The sequence below is a fragment of the Scardinius erythrophthalmus genome, assembly GCF_964197995.2.
Source record: "Scardinius erythrophthalmus genome assembly, chromosome: 21".
Lineage (NCBI taxonomy): Eukaryota > Metazoa > Chordata > Actinopteri > Cypriniformes > Leuciscidae > Scardinius > Scardinius erythrophthalmus.
Genome location: NC_138241.1, coordinates 33,528,039 through 33,548,378, shown reverse-complemented (window position 1 = coordinate 33,548,378; position 20,340 = coordinate 33,528,039). Strand labels below are relative to the sequence as shown.

The 20,340-nt window shown below is 36.8% G+C and overlaps 1 protein-coding gene across 6 annotated transcripts in view; it reads left to right on the top strand.

Moving 5' to 3' along the window:
- Positions 1–439: 439 nt before the first annotated feature.
- ate1 (arginyltransferase 1) overlaps positions 440–20,340 on the top strand; it is a 91,215-nt gene continuing 71,314 nt past the window's right edge. For 4 of the 6 annotated variants that reach the window (XR_014029084.1, XM_081351206.1, XM_081351205.1 and 1 more), the window contains exons 1-5: positions 2,017–2,153; positions 8,233–8,296; positions 8,900–8,962; positions 9,512–9,627; positions 11,300–11,485. Coding sequence is in view for 5 of the 6 variants with exons in the window: in XM_081351206.1 (XP_081207332.1) it covers positions 2,054–2,153; positions 8,233–8,296; positions 8,900–8,962; positions 9,512–9,627; positions 11,300–11,485 (529 nt within the window). In the remaining variant the exon portion in view is untranslated. Of the gene's footprint in view, positions 865–2,016; positions 2,154–8,232; positions 8,297–8,899; positions 8,963–9,511; positions 9,628–11,299; positions 11,486–20,340 lie in introns of those variants that run through there. The other 2 variants (XM_081351207.1, XM_081351208.1) reach the window with 2 other exon arrangements.

Genomic DNA, 20,340 nt, shown 5'->3' with positions numbered 1-20,340 from the left:
ACGTATAACATTGCTAAAGCATTAATCACAAAACAAGTAATGACAAGAAAAATGAATGTACAACATTACAACAATAACTAACGATAAAATAGGAAGGGATAGTTAGAATTTTTTTTTTGTCATTACTCATCCACCCTCAAATTGTTCCAAACCTGTAGGAGTTTAACGTCTTTTAAACACACAAAAGAAGATATTTTGAAGAATGTTGGTAACCAGACAGTTTGTTGGTTCCCATTGACTTCCATTGTAGGAATAAAATACTATGGAAGCCAATTGGTGCCGTCGACTGTCTGCTTACCAACATTCTTCAAAATATCTTAAAAAGAAACTCAGGTTTACAGGCTTGGAACAACTTGAAGGCGAGTAAATTATGACAACACTTTTGGGTGAACTATCCCTTTAATAAACAATATTTGTGAATGGAGTTGTTATTCTGTCCACAACAGGGCATGTACTGCCATCTAATGGCCGACTATGTAAACGTTTGAATCCTTCGAACATGTTCTTATTTCAGCATGGCAGCTGTCGTATCTTGACCATTTCCGTCCTTTATGAATATTTCGTTTTTATTTAGATAATTTTGGTTTAATTTATAACACACACAAGTGAACCAAACTTCACATTAGCTTACATGTAGCCTGATGTTTTGAAATGCACCATCACCGGCTGCACATAAACAAATGACCACCGTTTTTGGATAGGGGGATTTTACAGTTTACATTTTTATTACTACAGACTCAAGTTTTGCATGGAACATACTTTAAAGGATCCCTTGGGAAATGTACACCATAGTGGAGATCAGAGGAGTCCGTTGTGGATATCGCTGTGGCTACTGTAGGAATGAAGGAGGTAAAGCTTCATACGGTAAGTGAAGTTTGCATTATTTTGGATGAGGGAAGTATTTGCACAAAACAAAAGAAATATTACAACACAACACAATAACCTTCACACTTTCGTGTACAGTGCAAATTGTTTTTGTGGAAATGAACAAAGCAAGTTGCACCATTTTGTTAGGTAAGTAGCTTTCAAAACGATAGTTTTTTTTTAATAATTGGCCTAAATATTTTATTGCTTGTAGGGCTTTTATACCACTACAGGAAATGTGCGGTGAATCTGTGCTTTACTTCTGGGTCACAAAGCGCTCGGATCCTACTATGGTGAATGTATTTTGTTCCCCTTTGACGTTGATTGCTTATGGCAAGCCGCTTTAACCTTCATTCATTCCCAGGATATTCTTGATATCAACAATTGAATTTCCACTAGTACAAATGTGAATTATTGATGTCAGCAATGACATCATCACTCGCAGAAATACGAATTATTGATATTAAGAATAAGTTTAAACTGTAATTCTTGATATCTGTATTTGTATTTCACTAGTTTAATGTCACCATAGGCTGCCATTCAAATTCTATTGTTGATATCAATCATTGATTTCTTACTAGTTGAAATTCCAATTTAACGTAGGCTATCAGAAATACAATTCTTACTAGTAAAAATTATAATTGTATACATCAATACTTACTTTGTTACTTGTGCAAATGTCTGTTCTTGATATCAACGATTGAATTTGAATGGCAGCCTATGGTGACATTTAACTAGATAAAATAGCCTACAATTACAGATTTCAAGAAATATAGTTTTTACTGAAATTTAATTATCGATATCAAGAATTTGTATTTCTGCGAGTAATTGTTGATATCATGAATTCACATAAAAAAAAGTAAAAAATTCACATAAAAAACTAATAGAACTATAATCCCTGATATCGAGAGTTAGTATGTTAACTAGTGAAAATTTAATTGTTGCTATTCATATCCTGGGAATGAATTAAAGTGAAAACGGCTTGCCATAGTTTGCTTGCTTTTTTTGGGACGTCCCGTCACGGTAACCTCATTCATATGAATAATTGCTCACTTACTAACGGCGGTTTTTCAGAAAATCAGACCAATCAGACAGCGCGCTGGACGAACGTCATGCAGCGTAATTAATATTCATGAACCTGTCCTTACCAATAGTAGGGTTCGTTAATCGTACCTGGGCGAGCGTGGAAATGGCAGCGGGTGGATCTTACAGTATAGTGGAGTATTTTGGGGGAGATGACGGCTATCGCTGCGGTTACTGTAAACATGAAAATGGCAATTTCTCACACGGTGAGTGGGCATTACTCTGTTTCTAATGGTTTGTGGTCAATATATCAGTGAATCGACAGAACGTTTGAGGGAAGCCGGGTTGGACCTCTCTGTTTTGATTAGCGATGACTGTTTCGACAAGGGATGACTCTTTCATGAACTGATTAGCATGGTTTGTCAAATGTTTAAACGCTTTATTAATATTATAGTATTAATTATATAGTTCCAAACGAACTTCATTGTCAAGTTAATTATAAACTGTAAGATGGTGTCATAATCTTTGTTTGTGGTGGATAGTGAAGAGCTTGTCAGCTGTCAGCCAAATGTTCTCTTGCCATTGACATGTCAGTTTTAAAGTGTATTTTTAAAAACAGAGAATATAGAAATCATTTCCTGATGTGAGGGAATAGCAGAGGCCTGTTCATCTTTGTCCACCCCTGTCTGGACCTTAAAGTCATTTACTTCTATGTGCCATTCTTGTTTTTGCAATAAGTTTTACAGTTCAGATCTTTATAAAAAGAGTGTCCTGGATTCTAACTGTTTATTCATCTCATAATAACGCGAAGTCTAATAAATAGGCTTAAGTGTCTATGTTGTGTAATCTAGGCAGACAGGGTCACTGAGTTTATAAAATAATACATTTACTCTACTATTTACTGTATATCATGTATTTTAGATGTCACAGATCATATATGAGGGGCCCTAAAGCTTGAAAGGCATATTTTTTAGTATAAAGACCCAATTTATTCTGTGAAAAATATGTTTCTATTAAGTTACATTATTATGTTTTCTATTCATTATAGTATTTACTAATTGTAAGATTATAAATTATATTTATTATATTTTATCTTATTTAATCCTATTTTATTAATTAAGTAGGCCTAATAATTATTAATATTTTAAATTTGTACTTTTTTTTTTGCACTTATACCTTCTAGCACTTTCTTTTATTACAGTTAGAGATAGAAGTCTTCTCTCAATTTTAGAAAATGTATCATAGTTTTTATAGTTCATGGTTCCCATCATTCTGGAAAATGGTCCAGGGAATTGCCAAAGATTGATGGCCAATGGTTTATTATATTTACTGCATGATCTGACAGTTTTTTTTTTTTTTGTACTACAGCCACCAGAGAATTCACATCGAAATGTTTTTTGATTTACCTTTATGATGATGATGATGTTGACAAATGGTGTTAAAAGTGGTGACACAAGCAAATCAACAAGGATTGTGAGGAAGCGGTGTTGTAATAGCAGTAGTAATAGTGGTGCTAAAGATAATCTGATCCTAATCTGCCCTATGCTACATAATGTGGAAGCCATTAGGACGGGAAAGTTCAGAGACGGGTTTACTTTGATTTAGCAGATATTATCCTAAGCAACATGCTTTATTACCTAGGGCTATGCGTAATGCCTCAGTAACTCTTGATATCTCCATCTTCCACTGATTTATAGGCCGTCATCACACTTTTATAGTCTAGCCATGCAGGAGAATAGAGTTTAATTGATTGCTTTCACTTTCAAGAATTTGAAAGTGAAAGTAAGGACCCGAACCTTTCAAAGTCAAAATGAAATTCTGTTTGCTACACATTTTACTTTTATGATTTGATGCATTTCCTATCTAAACTGGATATTCAATGAGAAATAATGTTGGACAGGACTCTAATTTAGTAATTGCAAATTCATTTGGGAAAATTGGTTGTTACCAGAATGGAGCTGAGGCGTTGAAATATACTGTACAAGAGGGCTTGATGATGTCAGTTGAAAAGTAAAACAACTTGAAAAAAATGTAGAAAGTTAATATAAAACTATATGAAGATTAACTTTTTTTTTAATGTGCATCATGCACAATACTGTAAGTCCAAGATAATGCATTAAGAAAGTGACTGTGGTCAGTTTTGGTTTCATCTTGACTCTTCAGTTCCATTTTATCTCTTATTTGGAAGTTGAACTTTTCTTTGCGAAGTATAAGTTTATCAATTGACATAAATATCAGCACTAGTACAAATCCAGGAACAGCGGGTGCTGCGTGACTCTGAACTATCTTGAATGACTTGTCATAAACTTTTGACTTTATGCAAAGAGTTTGCATCATACCAGGCTAATGCTTAACCCAAAGGTGACATTATGTGCCATGACACAATGCCTGAACCCCTTGTGTGTTATAATAAGAAGCACACCTTCGTAGTTTCCTTTTAATTGTTTTACGTTGTTGTTGTGCAGACTGGGCCTGAACTGTTTTTTTATATATATATATAGATATATATATATATAGGCCTATATATTTTTTATGCCTTTTCAATCTTTTCAGGGCTTGTTACCTGATTTTTTTTAATCTGCCTCTGCCTAATCAGTGTCTATTGTGTTGTGTTCTGAAAAACCCGCCCCGTATGGGCTAGATTAATGGATAAGTCCGGTAAAAGCAAACCTCTTGTCTCTGTTGTTGCGGTGATCTGACTGATGTTGCTTAATGGATCTTTCTGGACTGTGTCATGTTCTGTGCTATTGAATCGTTTGTTTGTTTGTTTGTGCTCTGAAAACAATCGGCTTTGCCCGTAGACCTTAACAATGAGTGTCTGCTTTTCCTGGCCTGAATTCTGGAAGTTTTTTAATTATAATTATTTTGTTCAATTAGGGTTTTTAATCAAATTTTTTCCCCCTTAGTGTTTTAACTTGAGCCAGCTCCAAAATCAGTCCCAATTCCCAACATTAAAATTGATTTAAATCAAATCAATATTTGGCCCGGGGGGCCCACAGCCATTACATATTTAAAACAGTAATATTCTATACTAAACCTAAACGAATCTTGACAAACTATATAGCCAATCATTTGAAAGCTTACAATCTCTAGTTTTCATATTTGGTTTTCAAAATAAATAACAGAGGATCCGTAATTTATCAATTTGCAACAATAATATTTTCATACTCCTACGGCGTGTTCAGACCTTTATTTTGAAATAGCGATGAACATGAAAAATCATGAAAGAATGGTAGAAACCTCTTGTTTTCATGCTAAGAGTCCAAAAGATAACATCCATTCAATTTCTTTTAGAAAAAAAGGTCTGAAAATGTTTTAAATATAAAAGAAGAAAAAAATAATAGATTCACTATTTGTGATGTGGCAGCGAACTATAACGCACATACTTGTTCTTTGTATGTGTTTATTAGAGATTGAATTCCTATCAAAATCTGCCAAACTTCCCATACTTCTAGCATACTACATAGGATATCTACTTCATAAATTGTATGAAAATTGTGGAAATAAATGGTTCAGATCACTCAAACCACAAATGGAAATGGAGGTGCCCTTATATGGACGGTAATAGGCTGGATCCCAAATGGCACACTTCATGTGGACCTCTCATGTCTCGTGGCCTTAAATTGCGCGTGCTCGCCAAGTGTACGAGTCCGTAGGGTGTCCCATTCTACATTTCAGAATTCAAAATTCACATTCTGCCTTTGTGCCCTCGACTTCGGCGAAGCCCGCACTTTCGCACCCTCCACACGAGTTACCTACCCCGGAATCATTGCGAAGTTGCGAACGGCCAATCAGATAAATGAGGGGAGGAGTTTTGTGGCTGTTTGACTGTCGGTGGCTTGATGTCATCAAGCCTGTCCCAAAATACACTCTTGCATGCCCTCGTGGACTCGAGGCCAGCGCCCCTTAGGTTTGCACTTCTGACGTCACCAAGTGACAAGTGTGAACTCGAAGGAGATCCATAGGGATCCAGCCATGGAGTCTGGTTGTCACCAAGCGGCAACATTCTAATCTGAAAAATGAAGCCTACCCGGAAGTGCGAAAAACTGAAAATCCGTTAGAGGGAGGTCCCAAAAGGGAGCAAATGTCTATATACCACCATGTTAAAATGTCCGTTTTCACAGCATAAATTCATGTTTTTACAGGTTGGTCCCATGGACTTTTATTGTATTTTTCGATAGGTTCCGAGTGCCTGACAACTGTGAGGGGGGTGAATTTTTTTCTAACTCGTTAGTTTTTGGATCGTATTTAAATATAAAATGTATGACAAATAAGGGCGTGGTTAACTTTGATTGACAGCTTGATTGACAGCTGATAACGAGCATAGGCTGGGCCAAGGAGAATGACAACAAAAGAAGCGCCATTTTTTAACACAGTTAAAATATAATACTACTGTTTCTGTATTATGAAATAGTTTAAAGAGTTTTTCAGGTGAGAATATAGTTGTTTAAAGCTCAAATCTGTGGTTTATTTATAAAGATTTATGAAAATTTTATCCAGTTGTGAGATCCAGACGATCAGCGGACGCTCAACGCTCAACGCTCATGTACCCCGCCTGGAACAGCCTGTCCTCGGCTAGTCGTTCTGACGTTTGCCGCTGACTCTGGCGTCTCTGTAGTGGTTAAACCTGAGATATAATTCGTCTTGTCTATATCTAACGGGCGATTTTTGGTCTCGTGAATTTATAATTTGTTCCCTGGCCAATCGTTTTGGCTGAGGGGAAGTTTCATAACTTTATAAGCTATTTAGCTTTACCGTTGTATGGTTAGACTAGAGCGCTGACTTTGTATGTTTGACTGAATTGTTTGCTTTATTTGTATAGCTTCTTGTACCTTTTACTTATTATACTTTTATAATAGCTAATATTGATAAATCTGAAATTTAACAAAAAGAGACTGGGTTGAGTTTTGTCATTTTAAATTTTAATACAACGAAGATGATCTGTAATGTTGTTTACTGCAACATCTGTTGTTAGGTACAAATGCACATATTGCCTGGACCCTCAGAAAGTCTATGGGTGACGTCACAGACGCTTTGTCCATATTTTTTACAGTCTATGGTTGTCACATAGTGAAAAGGTTTGGTACTGCGCCCAAACCAAATCTTTTCAAAATCTTATCAATTTTTTTTAGATATTATCAACCTAAAATTTGGAACACAATTTTTGGCTTTGATTTTCTTGCAGTTTTAGAGTCCAACATGTTTTGAAAATATATATTTTATATAAAATATGAATAATTACATTTTTACATTGTACATTTTCATAATCTCAAACTTCTATAACTTTTTTTTCTATTTCACTTTCTTAATATATTTCACTTCTACAAAAATCTGCCAAATGTCTTCTTTAAAACAAGACCAATCTTATGTCTGGATATTCTAAAGCATACTTGAATTACAACCATTTTAGTTCGGAATGTGCATTTTCATGTCTAAAAAAAATAAATAAAATTCTCCACCTTTCTTATATGAATAAATCATGCTCTTAAAAAGGAAAGCGCTAGATTATGGAAATAATTAGTTCTGGCAAAAGTAATGCAAAACTTAAATAACATAATAAATATCAGATGATGTAGCCTACTGATATAATATCATACATTGTTATTGAAAGGTTTAGACTGTGTTATTGCTTAAAGTAAATATGGAGATTCTGAACATGAATTTTACTAGCTATATAAATCAGCTGATTGTTCTTCTTTGCCAGAGTAAAGGAGCATTAGCACCCCTTGTTTCAGTCCCGAAATCTACCAACAACCTAATCAGTCATTTCTGTTTTGAAATATTTTTTTTTTGTCAGCTTTGATTAAATATTATGTAAAAGATGTTCTAGCCTATTTCACATTTATATATCAGACATCCTGCCCTCTCGTTATTGTTATTGTTATTACCATTTCACATTGAGAAATGTTTATTGTTCACTCATTTTTATTTGTGTACATGTGTCATTGTTTAAATGTTTTGTCGGTATTGTGTGGTTTAATCTTTGTTTTTAGTCCACAAGAGGTGTTTGTATTCTCCTCAGTGTTTATGTTGATAGATTATGGCTCAATCTAGATAAAGAGACATCTTAACCCCACAGCCAAAAAAACTGAAAGAATTCTCAAAGCTTTGAGGACAGATGTCCTATACGTGTCCCTGTGTGGGAGCTTAATTCTCCATGACGTCAAAGGAAACTTTTTCCCTTCCTGAACTGTGTGTCCATTTGAGGCTCACTGTGTCTCAGAACACAAGGCTATAAGGATCAGATGCCCTCCTGTTCTCATGTTCATGCATGTCTTTATTTAAGAGGTTTAACTTGATAAGTTTGTGTTGTGTATGATCTAAATATCGGTGTTCTCTCTCTAGGCATGTGGTCCCATACTATGACAGTGCAGGACTACCAAGATCTCATCGACAGAGGCTGGAGAAGGTCCTGATATCAACTATTGTCTGACCTCTGAACTGTTAAATTCCTAATAATGAGTGTTTCATAATTCAATCTTCTTACTTGACTTTAAATCATGTGCTGCATGATTAGGATTTCTTGCGTAATGTCTTAGCAGGAAACACTTTTACACATTAACAGGATGCATTAGTCTGGGCAGTTTAATGAGCTTAACACAGTGACAGATTCAGAGATACTCCCTGAGCTCACACACTTCTTTGAACAAGACAAATGGTTCAATTCAACATGAAACCACTTTTTAATCTGGATATATTTGGCAAGAAAACTGTACATTTATTCATTTTGCAGACACTTACAAAGTGAGTTACAAATGTTGAAAATCAAAGTAGAGTCAGCAATATTCATAGTAAACAATGCCAGGTTTAGTAAAGAAAATAAATATAATTTATTTAAAATGTATGAGCATACATTTTAAATAAATTATATAACTTATTAAAATAACTGAATTTTTAACCATGATTTTATTATAATTGGTTTAATGAATCATTGGCTTATTGATGTATGGCTAAATAATTTTTTTATTATATTTAAATTGATCTCCCCTTTGTTCTTTTCCTGTTTTTTTAGAAGTGGCAAATATGTTTACAAGCCTATCATGAATAAGACATGCTGCCCACAGTACACCATCAGGTAAAAGCTTGCTTGTGTATATAGGATACTTTGTGATAAATTAAAATGAATATCTTATAGTTAAATTTGACTATTGAGTGATCTTCTTAAATGTGTATAAACATTCCATTCTTACGCATGCAAATGCATCAGACCGTAAAACGCAAGCTCATGCAAAGTTTTGCGTTTCGCTGTGTCCAAAGTTGGGTGAACTCTGACTTGCATCACGAATTTGCATCACGTGAAGACGTGTTAGCAGTAAAAGATCGATGCGTCACAGAGTGACCTCTTGGCTGAATTAAAAGAATTATATTTTTGCAGTAAAGTTAAGTAGATTGTATATTTTTACATTTTGAATGTATTACTATTTGTTATATATTTAATTCATGTTTATAAAGTCATATCACGACTATTGCAGTGTCCGAAGACATTTCGCATGCTTAAAGTCTAGTGTGACCACGGCTTGCTGGAAACAAATGGTGTATTTGATCTTTCTTTATACATTAATATGTTGAATGAGTGAGGCATTTATATAGAACTTTACTAGTTGTTGTGCTTACTGTTTGGCAGGTGCCATGCCTTGAACTTCCATCCGTCGAAGACTCACAAAAAGACCTTGAAGAGAGTGAACAAGTTTCTCTCCAAAGGAGAGATGCCAGTGGAGCGGTGTGATGAGGGACATGAAGGTGAGCGAGGAGCGAGTGCCACTTACTAGATCATTTGGCTTCTGATCGTGATCAGTCATGATCCACAACTTGGTATCATGAAGCTGGATGCTATGTTAAATGTTTATTTGATCTGTTTTGTTAAATAACTTGAAAACCTCTTCATTACATCTGAACATGAAAATAACATGAGGGTGTGATGCCACAAATCGAAGAGGCCTATTCAAACACATAATTTACTTTTTAACTTGGCGGCTCATAAATTAGAGCCTTTTGATTACATTCAGTATTTATATTTAGTTATGAAATTTCTCCGATATGGAGATTCGTTTTTCAAATGACACAAACCACCATTTCAACATTGAAAACAGATTCAAAATGAACAAGAGAATATTTAATAATTTATGATATGATATGATGACATCCACCTGCAGTACATTTGCATTATATTTATAATGAAACATGTTCATACACTATATGAGAAATGCCACTTAATGAATTGTGAAGATTAACATTTCTGAGTGACACAAACGTTTGGAATATAAAATGGACAGTTTGAAATGATTCACAATAAGTTTAAATCAAAGATTCTATAAAAATGTCTCTTATTTTCACAATGTTGTTTTAATATACATTCGCACAAAATCATATCTAAATATATCCGACTCAATATATAGCCCAGTCAGAAGAGTTGCATCCCCAAGGCATGTTTTCCACAGGTATAGCCTCTGTCTGTTTCTTATATCTTGTGGTCTGGTCTGATTTAATATGCCATCCCAGATGTTTTAGAAGAAATCAAAAGCCGTCTAAAGCCCATCTCTTCCATACTTCAGAGGACAGTGGCTATAGCTGCAGGAAAAACCCAGTCGTTTTTGTCAGGTGCGCTTTGTGCTGTTGGCCAGACATTAACCAGACTCCCCTCCATGTCACCCAGGCATCATGTGTTATCCCTCCCATATTTTGCTATTTTCTTCTCCTTTTCTACATGTCTTGTGTTTCTTGTGCTCAATTTGTTTGTGTGGTGTTGGGCATGACACATTTTCTTAGTGTTTATGAACTAAAATTGTGTTTGCAAGTACAAGATCCATTTCATACCATTTAGACATAAATTTATAGCTTGTTTGAGGGTGTTTAATTGTACGTTTAGTTCACCCAAATAAAAATTCTGTCATTAATTACTCATCCTCATGTCATTTCAAACCCGAAACCCATTCGTTCATCTTCAGAACACAAATGAAGATCTTTTTGATGAAATCTGAGCGCTTTCTGTCCCTCCATTGACAGCTACGCAACTGAAAGGTAGTAAAAACATAATTAAAGTAATACATGTGACTCCAGTAGTTTAATCTCAATTTTATGATGAATGAAGATGATGAATAAAAAGTCTTACGGGTTTGAAATGACAGGAGGATGAGTAATTAATGACAGAATTTAAATTTTTGGGTGAACTATCCCTTTAATGCACCCATTCCCAATTGTGGTTTTCTTTTCAAATGATTTGGGCTGCGTTTCCCAAAAGCACTGTAAGCGTAAGTAGATCGTAGAGTCCTTTGGTGCAGTTGGTTTACAACTTAGGCTCATCAATGCTTTTGGGAAACGTGGCCCTGCATAATTTGATAGTTCCAAGTGTAAGTGTGACATCATCACATTATCCATGATGGTCATCTTAAATTTAAATGTGTTGATTCTTTAGGAGAGCCCATGAACTCAGTGCATGAAGAAGATGTGCGACCCCCTCCTGAAGATCCACTGAAAATAGACCACGGTGAAATACAAGACATCACCACCAGCCTAGACACTGAGTCCTCCAACTCAACGCCCAGAGAAGATGCAGCGCCTGCTTCAGCAGAGAAAACCTCAAATGTTACGGCCAAGCCAGGTCAGTCTCTACACTCATTTAAGTCTCAAATAACACAGTTACAGTTCTTGGTTCTTTTCGTCCAAAGTAGCGATTGATTGATTGATTGAGTGATTGTTTCAGTCAGCCAGCAAGTGATTCATTGCCTGGCAAGCCAGACCTACATCAAGATGTTGGGTCTGGCACGGCTCAATCCGAGGGGCGGGATAAACGGTTGTCTTTCAAATTCCCCCTGCACGCAATAGGATAGCGCTACAACCAACCAGAGCGTTTGCCCACCAGCGGAGCTAGTTGATAGATTAAACTTTTGCGATATCTGGTCGGCAAAACTCCGAACACATCTTCCTTTTTTAAGAATGACTTCAGTGCCGTTCTTTGTTCTTTTCTCAAAGAAAAGCTTAACTCCAAGTCTTCCAGAGTCGCGGCCAAAGCCGATTCGAAAAGCCGCTGTTCGCCAGCAGCAGCAGCTCTTCTTTGTTTTCAAGTAGCAGGGAATTCACGCGGAATTCGCAACTCTGCCGTCATTATGTTAAGCCCGCCCACCGACTCTATACACGATTTGATTGGCCTGACTAGAGTTTGTTTTTTCCAGCTTGAAAGTCAACGGAGAGTTGCTAGACGACACTGGCTGCAAAATAATTTTTGCTTCCGCTAGGGTGTGTCTAGATTTCTAGGCTAAGTGATTCAGGCTTATAAATCTTTTTGACCATTTCATTAAAAAGAATTGGTTCATTTATCCTTGAATTGGTCTTACACTGGTCTTGCCGAATGTTTGCTGTTGTGTGCAACCAGTGAGGGCTTTGCGGTAGAAAGATGTGATGTCTTTATAGTGTCTTTGTGTAATGCCTTTCCAATCACATTTAGTTCACTATTTTTTTTTTAGCGATTACTACAAAAACAATTCCTTTGGTCTTATTTTTTTTTTCAAAATATTTTTTGAAAATTGAACTACGTTGATTCAGAGACTTTAAGGTTTAAGACTTTGATACTTCAACAATTAAGGCTTGACAATATTCGAAGGCCTAGTCACTTTTTTTTATTTTTTTTACTTACAATTTCTAAGTTATTTTTGGAACTTGGCATAACTAGTAAAATGCATATTCATTGTAAAATTGCTCATTTTGTTTCAATATTTTATGAATTCACATTAATTTTCCAGGTCTTGAATTCACACTTTTAAAATTAGGCTTCCACATATATCCACATTTATCAAGACCATCAGAACCCTGGTTCTCCAAAGAGAGAAAAAAACACCTGTTAACGGGGCTGATTTAAAATACAATTTTAGTTGTTTTAGCTTATTTTAATGCTTTTGTCTCATCCCAAATGACAATTTAAAATTCCCTGGTTGGGAACCACTACATTAAGGGAACCTAATGTTATTAAAATCATCTGGGTCCAAAAATAAAACCAGTTTGGAATAAGAACCAGTTGTCAGTTCCCAACTTGACTTGTGAGTAAGGATAAGTGTCTGATAAATGACTACTAGTAAGTAAGGATACATGTCTGATAAATGACTACTAGTAAGTAAGGATACATGTCTGATAAATGACTACTAGTAAGTAAGTATAAGTGTCTGATAAATGACTACTAGTAAGTAAGGATAAGTGTCTGATAAATAGGGCTGGGTACCGAGTTTCGATACTTTTTAGGTACCGATCGAATTGCCTCGATACCATCGAGTATCGAAAAATGACATGTTGTTCGGTACCAGATTTCGATACCTAAGGGGTTAACTCGTCAATGTCAGTGCTCAAATACATATGAAATGCACAACGACACACATAAAGTTGCTCACGCACATACATGTGTAGAGTTTGCGTAACTCTACACACACGAGAAGCGCGGAACTCTCCGCGCACATACTCATATGAGACGCGCGTGCACGCACAAACTCTCCACGCGCATACGAGACGCGAGCACGCACAAACTCTCCACGCGCATACGAGACGCGAGCACACACACAAAACTCGCGCACATACTCAATGAGACGCGAGCACACACACACAAACTCTCCGCGAACATATTCATGAGACGCGAGCACACACACATAATACCTTATAGATGTGGAAAAGTCGATCAAAAGTGTGGGTACATGATTTCTCCAGGCTCGATGCCAACAGCGCGCGATGCAGTGTTTGCGGTAAAATAATTGCTGCAAAGACCGGTACCACGATAAATATGATGAAGACCTTGACAGTGCACGGCCACGGAGTAAACATAATAGCAGAAAGTTGCTTCGCCTTCAACTCGTAAATGAAGAGGTACCTTGTTGATCACTCTGACAGTGTTTATATTGCAATAATAACCTACTGAGTGTACACAGCCGTTCAAAAATGTGTTGGTTAGTCAGAATTTTTTTTTTTCAGTAAGGGTGCATTAAAGTTATCAAAATTGACATTAAAACGTGTAATGTTACAAAATATTTCATTTTTAAATAAATGCTGTTCTTTTGACATTTTTATTCATAGAATCATGAAAAAAATGTATTATAGTTTCCAAAATATTAAGCAGCAAACTGTTTTCATATTTCTGAAGGATCATGTGACACTGAAGTAATGATTTTGAAAATTCAGCTTTGACATCACAGAAATAAATTACATTTTGAAATATATTCAAATAAGATTTTAAAATGTAATACTATTTCACAATATTACAAGTTTTACTGTATTTTTTATTTTTTTAAAAATCACTTTGGAGAGCATGAGCTCTTTATAAAACATTTTTTGTTCCTTTGTGCACTGGCTAAGGAGCATGAATCAAACTGAAAAAATAAAACCAACATTTTCTGAGGTAATGTGTTATGTAATCTTGTTAAAATGGATTTCATAAAATCGGTATCGAAAAAAGTATCGTTAGGAACCGGTATCGAAACTGAGGTATCGAAAATGGCACCGGATCGAAAGATTTTGAACGATACCCAGCCCTACTGATAAATGACTACTAGTAAGTAAGGATAAGTGTCTGATAAATGACTACTAGTAAGTAAGGATAAGTGTCTGATAAATGACTTCTAGTAAGTAAGTATAAGTGTCTGATAAATGACTACTAGTAAGTAAGGATACATGTCTGATAAATGACTACTAGTAAGTAAGGATACATGTCTGATAAATGACTACTAGTAAGTAAGTATAAGTGTCTGATAAATGACTACTAGTAAGTAAGGATACATGTCTGATAAATGACTACTAGTAAGTAAGGATAAGTGTCTGATAAATGACTACTAGTAAGTAAGGATAAGTGTCTGATAAATGACTACTTGCCTTGCCTCTAGAAACTTAGAATAGCAAAACAAGGGATTCCACTGAGGATCAATAGAGGGCAGCATATGCCAAGAAATAAATGTGGTGGCTCCCTTGGGAGATAAACTTTTTTCACATCATCTGTGTAAAATGATACTGCAAGTATTCCTGCAAGTGTCATTTCCTATGTTAAACAATTTCACCATCTTATCCTTTAGTTAAATGTAAAAAAATGTAATCTACTAGCTTTCCTCCGAGGGTCAAGTGTTGTGAGCCAAAACGTATAATAAATTCCCTGTAGACTTGAGGCACGAGGACCATACATCTTTGAATATGAATTTTAGCCAAATTAAAAATCCGATTCATCTACAAGCCCCTGGAATGAGCACCCCCACTGAACAGTCCGGAAATGGGAAGGATTTATAGAGGCTCCCAAAAGGAGGAGAGAACTCTCGCTCTCTCCATCTCCAAACGGAAACCACCTGGTGACAAATTTATTGCTCCTTGCTTTATGACCATCTTTACGTCTGAATTATGTCTGTTGTTAGCGTTGACACAGACGGAGCTAAATGACTGATTCCTCACTTGAGGTTAATGCTCCGGTTATAAACAACAGAATCTGTAAATGGTCTCTCTGGATATTTGAGCTGAATGAAGTGAAGCGAGAACACGTGAACAGCCTTAGAACTTCACTCATAATTCATGTTAATGAGAAACTAAGAAAGAACAATTAAAACTAGATTTGTTGTGATCTGAGCAGCGGTTCTGAGCAGTTTCTGAGGTGTTGAATGGTTGCACTAATAGACCAGGAATGTGTATTATGAAAGTACATTTTGATTTCATGCTGACTAAGTGGTTGAGCTTCTGCATCTGCATCTGACTTGTGTGTTTTGGTATTGACTGTGCCAGAAAAGGCTGGTCCAGGTAGTAAAAGTGTTTCTCTTCCCCACGTCCAACTGTTCTTCTTTCCATATGTTTTCCTTTCATAAAGGAGTGTGCCAGCTCTAATTCACCCAGCCCCGAGTCATCCCCGCACAGCAAATATACCTTACACTGTCCCCTCCGGGAGTCCGCATAAGTGTGTGTGTGTGTGTGTGTTTCTGCAGGAGTAGTACATACATCTGAAGGAATGTGTCTGTGAGTTGCTGCATGCACATGAGTGTGCGCAACTGTAAATGTGTGTCCATGAGTCCTCAAGGAAAGGCAGTTCTGGACTTTTTACGAACTGTTAACTGCTATAGAGGGAGAATGTGTCTTCCGCAGGAACGGATCTGTCAGAGTTTATCTCTCCCTTGCACACAACGGCCCGCTTGCAACACCACGTGTTTATTTGCTAAAGGTCTATCAGACCTCAGTACAATCCGATCAGTGTTTTCAAACATGGTAATATTCAGTGTTTGTTATTTATTTAGTTATTTATTTATTTATTTATCTTTAAAACTGTCCCAGTCAGAGGAATATGAGCTCTCAGAGTTAGATCTTGGTTCCTCCTCAGGTTTGATCTTAAAGGAATGATCGATCATTTACGCGCCATCATGTCTGTAAACCTATATGCATTTCTGGCCTCTGTGGAGCACAAAAGAAGATATTTTGAAAAGTGTGTGTGTGTGTTTTTTGTCCATACAGTACATGTTGTTTCGACCACAAACATTTTTCAAGATATCTTTTGTTTTCCACAGAAGAAAATAAGTCATATACATTATTTCAGAATTTTTTGGGTGAACTATCTCTTTAAGAAGATTTTCTTTGCTTTAGTTGCCTTGCTTGCTGGAGATTGTCATTGTCTTTTTTTTTTTTTTTTTGTAAAGCTGTTTTGGGAATAAAATGTTTTTTGAAAAGTGCTGTACTAATATTTTTAAGTGAGTTGAATTGCATTTACGTCATTAACATAACACTGTCGTAACCGGGCGGAAAGTGATAAAGTGACAAGTGATTAAAACTATCACTTCTATGTTGATCCTAAGCAGCTGTATTGCTTTCAAACCAATTGTGAATTGTCCTGGGGCCATGAACCCCCGTCAGCCGTGTTGAGGGGTTTTCTTGGTGTGTGTGCTTGAGTATAGTGTGATGATGAATTCATACAATACTCTACTGTATTATAACCAAACAGCACCACACCGGCTCCTATCCGCTCAGGATAGTTCAGTTAAACAGTGCAAGTAACAGAACGCAGGCTGTCTTCGACCTGGATCCGGCCCAGCATCTGCTCTAGCTCTTGTTCATGTTTACTCTGGTTTGGAAGAAAGCCATTCAACATCTCTATCATCCCTGTGCCGTATTTACAACCCTGGCCGGAAACATTCCCTCCTCTAAGTCAACTGGAGGTATTAACAGGAAAAGAGGGAAGAATGAGTGTTAAGAAAGGGCTAATTGTCTCGATGACTCTGGCTCTTTGTCGGAGGAAGTCACAGAGCAGCGCTCGGAGGTCCTGAAGGAGGTCCCGCGTCTCATGCGAAGCGTGTAAAGGCCAGATTTATTTGAGGAAAGTGTAAATAGTCTGTTATCAATGTGCTTTTTAAAGCCGGTCCAAATTTGTGCTTTGTATTGCAAGTGTAACTAACAAGTTGTATCCGGTTAATGCTGCACTCTTCTAACACAATTTTTTTGTAGCCTAAAATTAAAGTGAATTATGGGCGAATCCCTTGAAACATATCCAGAATATGTCCAGGCCATATTTCACTCCATTTTTGTTCAGGACTTTCTATATCAATCTATCGATTGAGAGAAGACAGGACTTTTTTGTTGTTGTATTGTGACATTATTTTAACGTCAATTAAGCTTATCGATCTAGCTATATATCTATGTATTTATATCTCGATATTTATATCTCTATAGACAATTAAGCACATTTTCCTGACCTTTCTAAATAAAGACAAAAAAGCCCAAAAATATAACTTAAGAAAAAGAAATTCTAATATGCTGATTTGCTGCTCTAAAAACATTTATTATTATTATAAATGGTGAAAAAAGCTGTGCTGCTTCATATTTTCGTTGAAACGTGATAATTTTTTCCTCATCATTTCTTGATAAATAGAAAGTTCAAAAGAACAGCATTTATTTGCAATAGAAATCTTTTGTAACATTATTAATGTCTTTACTGTCACTTTTGATCAGTTTAATTTAATGCATCTTAACTGAATAAAAGTATTAATTTTTTCCAAAAAACAAACAAACAACTTACTTCATGACTTTATGTCTTGTGGCCTTGATGCAGCAATGCAACAAATCATAATGGTTTTATAAATAGGCATCCTTTTTTATGCAGTATATAATTCCTTATTTTAATGAATTTTTATTTGATTTATACGATCCTGACAGGTTTTGTGAGATGTGATCTCTCTCTCTCTCTCTCTCTCTCTCTCTCTCTCTCTCTCTCTCTCTCTCTCTCTCTCTCTCTCTCTCTCTCTCTCTCTCTCTCTCTCTCTCTCTCTCTCTCTATCTATCTATCTATCTATCTATCTATCTATCTCTCTATCTCTCTCTCTATCTCTCTCTCTCTCTCTCTCTCTCTCTATCCATCTATCCATCTATCCATCTATCCATCTATCCATCTATCCATCTATCCATCTATCCATCTATCCATCTATCCATCTATCCATCTATCCATCTATCCATCCATCTATCCATCTATCTCTCTATCTCTCTATCTCTCTATCTCTCTCTCTCTAACCGGGTTGAAAGGGTTTGATGGCAGGCTGACGCTCGTCGACGGCTGGCACAGGGACAGGCAGGAAATGGCCCTGCTTTCCTTATTGCTCCAAACAGGATGTCGGCGTGTAAACTGTTGACATGGGATGCCGGGAGCACTCCGAGGGACTGGCCCCGGTCCAGAGAGATTGAGGGGGGGGCTCGAGAGAAAGAGAGGGAGTGAGCGGGTTATTGTACTGTATACACAGATATATACGGCCAAAGATTAATATACATTATCACACATAAACTGTTTTAGATTGCTCTGTCCAACAAATGGTTCTTGACCAGTAGGGCAGGATGTGAACCATTTAATGTGTCAAATATGTGTGTCTGTTTTCATAATTGCCAGTTAATCAGCTCAGAGTCGCCTAGAGCCGTGTCTAGAGACCAGAGTATCACAGAGACTTTGGCAAATGCGTTGTAATCCCCAGCCAAGCATCCTAAAATCAAATGAGCAAGTTTTGCGCCAGCAAACACCTCTTAAATGATCCTCGGAAATGTAATTATAGCTAGAAATGCCTCAGAATTATGAACATTTTTAGGTGAAATAAGGTTATTGAGTGGTTGACTGTTGTCAGAGATAAACTGCACTGCAAGTTCATGACTGGAGTGTGTGTCTGAGTGTTATCTTAGCATTACACCATTACTGTACACCGTAAAGCTCACTCTCTAATCTTTTCTCAGTAGTAAATGGATGGCTGACTGCCAGGGCTGCTGTTGCACACTCTGAAACCGTGACTGATTCAATGACCCTGTCCGTCCCCCCCTTTCCTGACCAGCCCTGCCTGTCATTCCCAATCTGGGATTACCACCTCCTTCAGTTTCCTTTAGGGAAAATGAACAACCATCTTGACACTTTCATTTAAACGTGCGAGTGGTCTGAACAATCCTCGCAAAAGCAGCGGGTGTCAACAAACAGAGCCCGTGTTGTTTTACAGCTGCGATGATGTCATGATGTCAGAGGAGCGCAAATGACTTCCATCTAAACGGGAGGACTCGGCCCTGCGTTTACTAATGCTAACTGGACGACTCATTGGAGCGCACACATCGTGCTCGTAACTCGCTCAAAGGATTGCTTTCACACACTCCTACGGTTAGCGAATGTGCCCGCGAGCCGCTAATGGAAACATGCTCTCACACCCAGCAAAACGGCTCCAAATGTGGGATGTACGCAAGACCTGTTATTGATTATACCTCTCCTGTAGTCTTCGCCCCTCTACCAGATATCACCAGCAACATGCCGCACAGTTTATGTGGTAGTCTGTAAATGGATGCTTAGTATTGTTTCATTGGGGATCTCGGCCCTCAGGTTTTTAGACTCCTGCTGCTGGTTTTCCTCTGCTCTTTTTGGAGATGTCAAGTTTTCCACTGTGCAGAACTATTTATTTGACATACTTTAGACACAGGGTGTGCCTCTGCTTGTGGGCATATGTTCTTAAAAATTACACATGCCACATGTAGCTAACCAAGTCAGTATGAAATCAAAATGGCCCCGGTTACTTCGCTGGTCTTAATGTGCACAATTCATCAGTACACATTTTTTCTAAATGTTAAAAGAAGAAAAAAGATGAATTACCTAAGTTGAATAACTTAGAACAACATAAAAACACCAACTTGACACCATTCAATAAATGAATAATGGATGAAATCAGTTCTCCACCTTTAATTTGCTCCTTTAATTATAAAACTAAAATGCAAATGCAGTATCATGTTCATTTTAAAGGGGTCATGACTTGGTTAATTTTATTATTTTAATATGTTCCTTGAGGTTCTCTTATAATGTTAAGTTGCACAAAATAAAGCAAAGAAACTAATATAGATATGTGGAAAAACAGTTATTTTCAACCTTCATTCTAACCCTCTGTCTGATCAGTTTTTAAGGGTCGGCTCCTTTTAAGGCTTGTCAGTAAACGAGTTATGATTGGCTAACGCCATTGCAAAGGA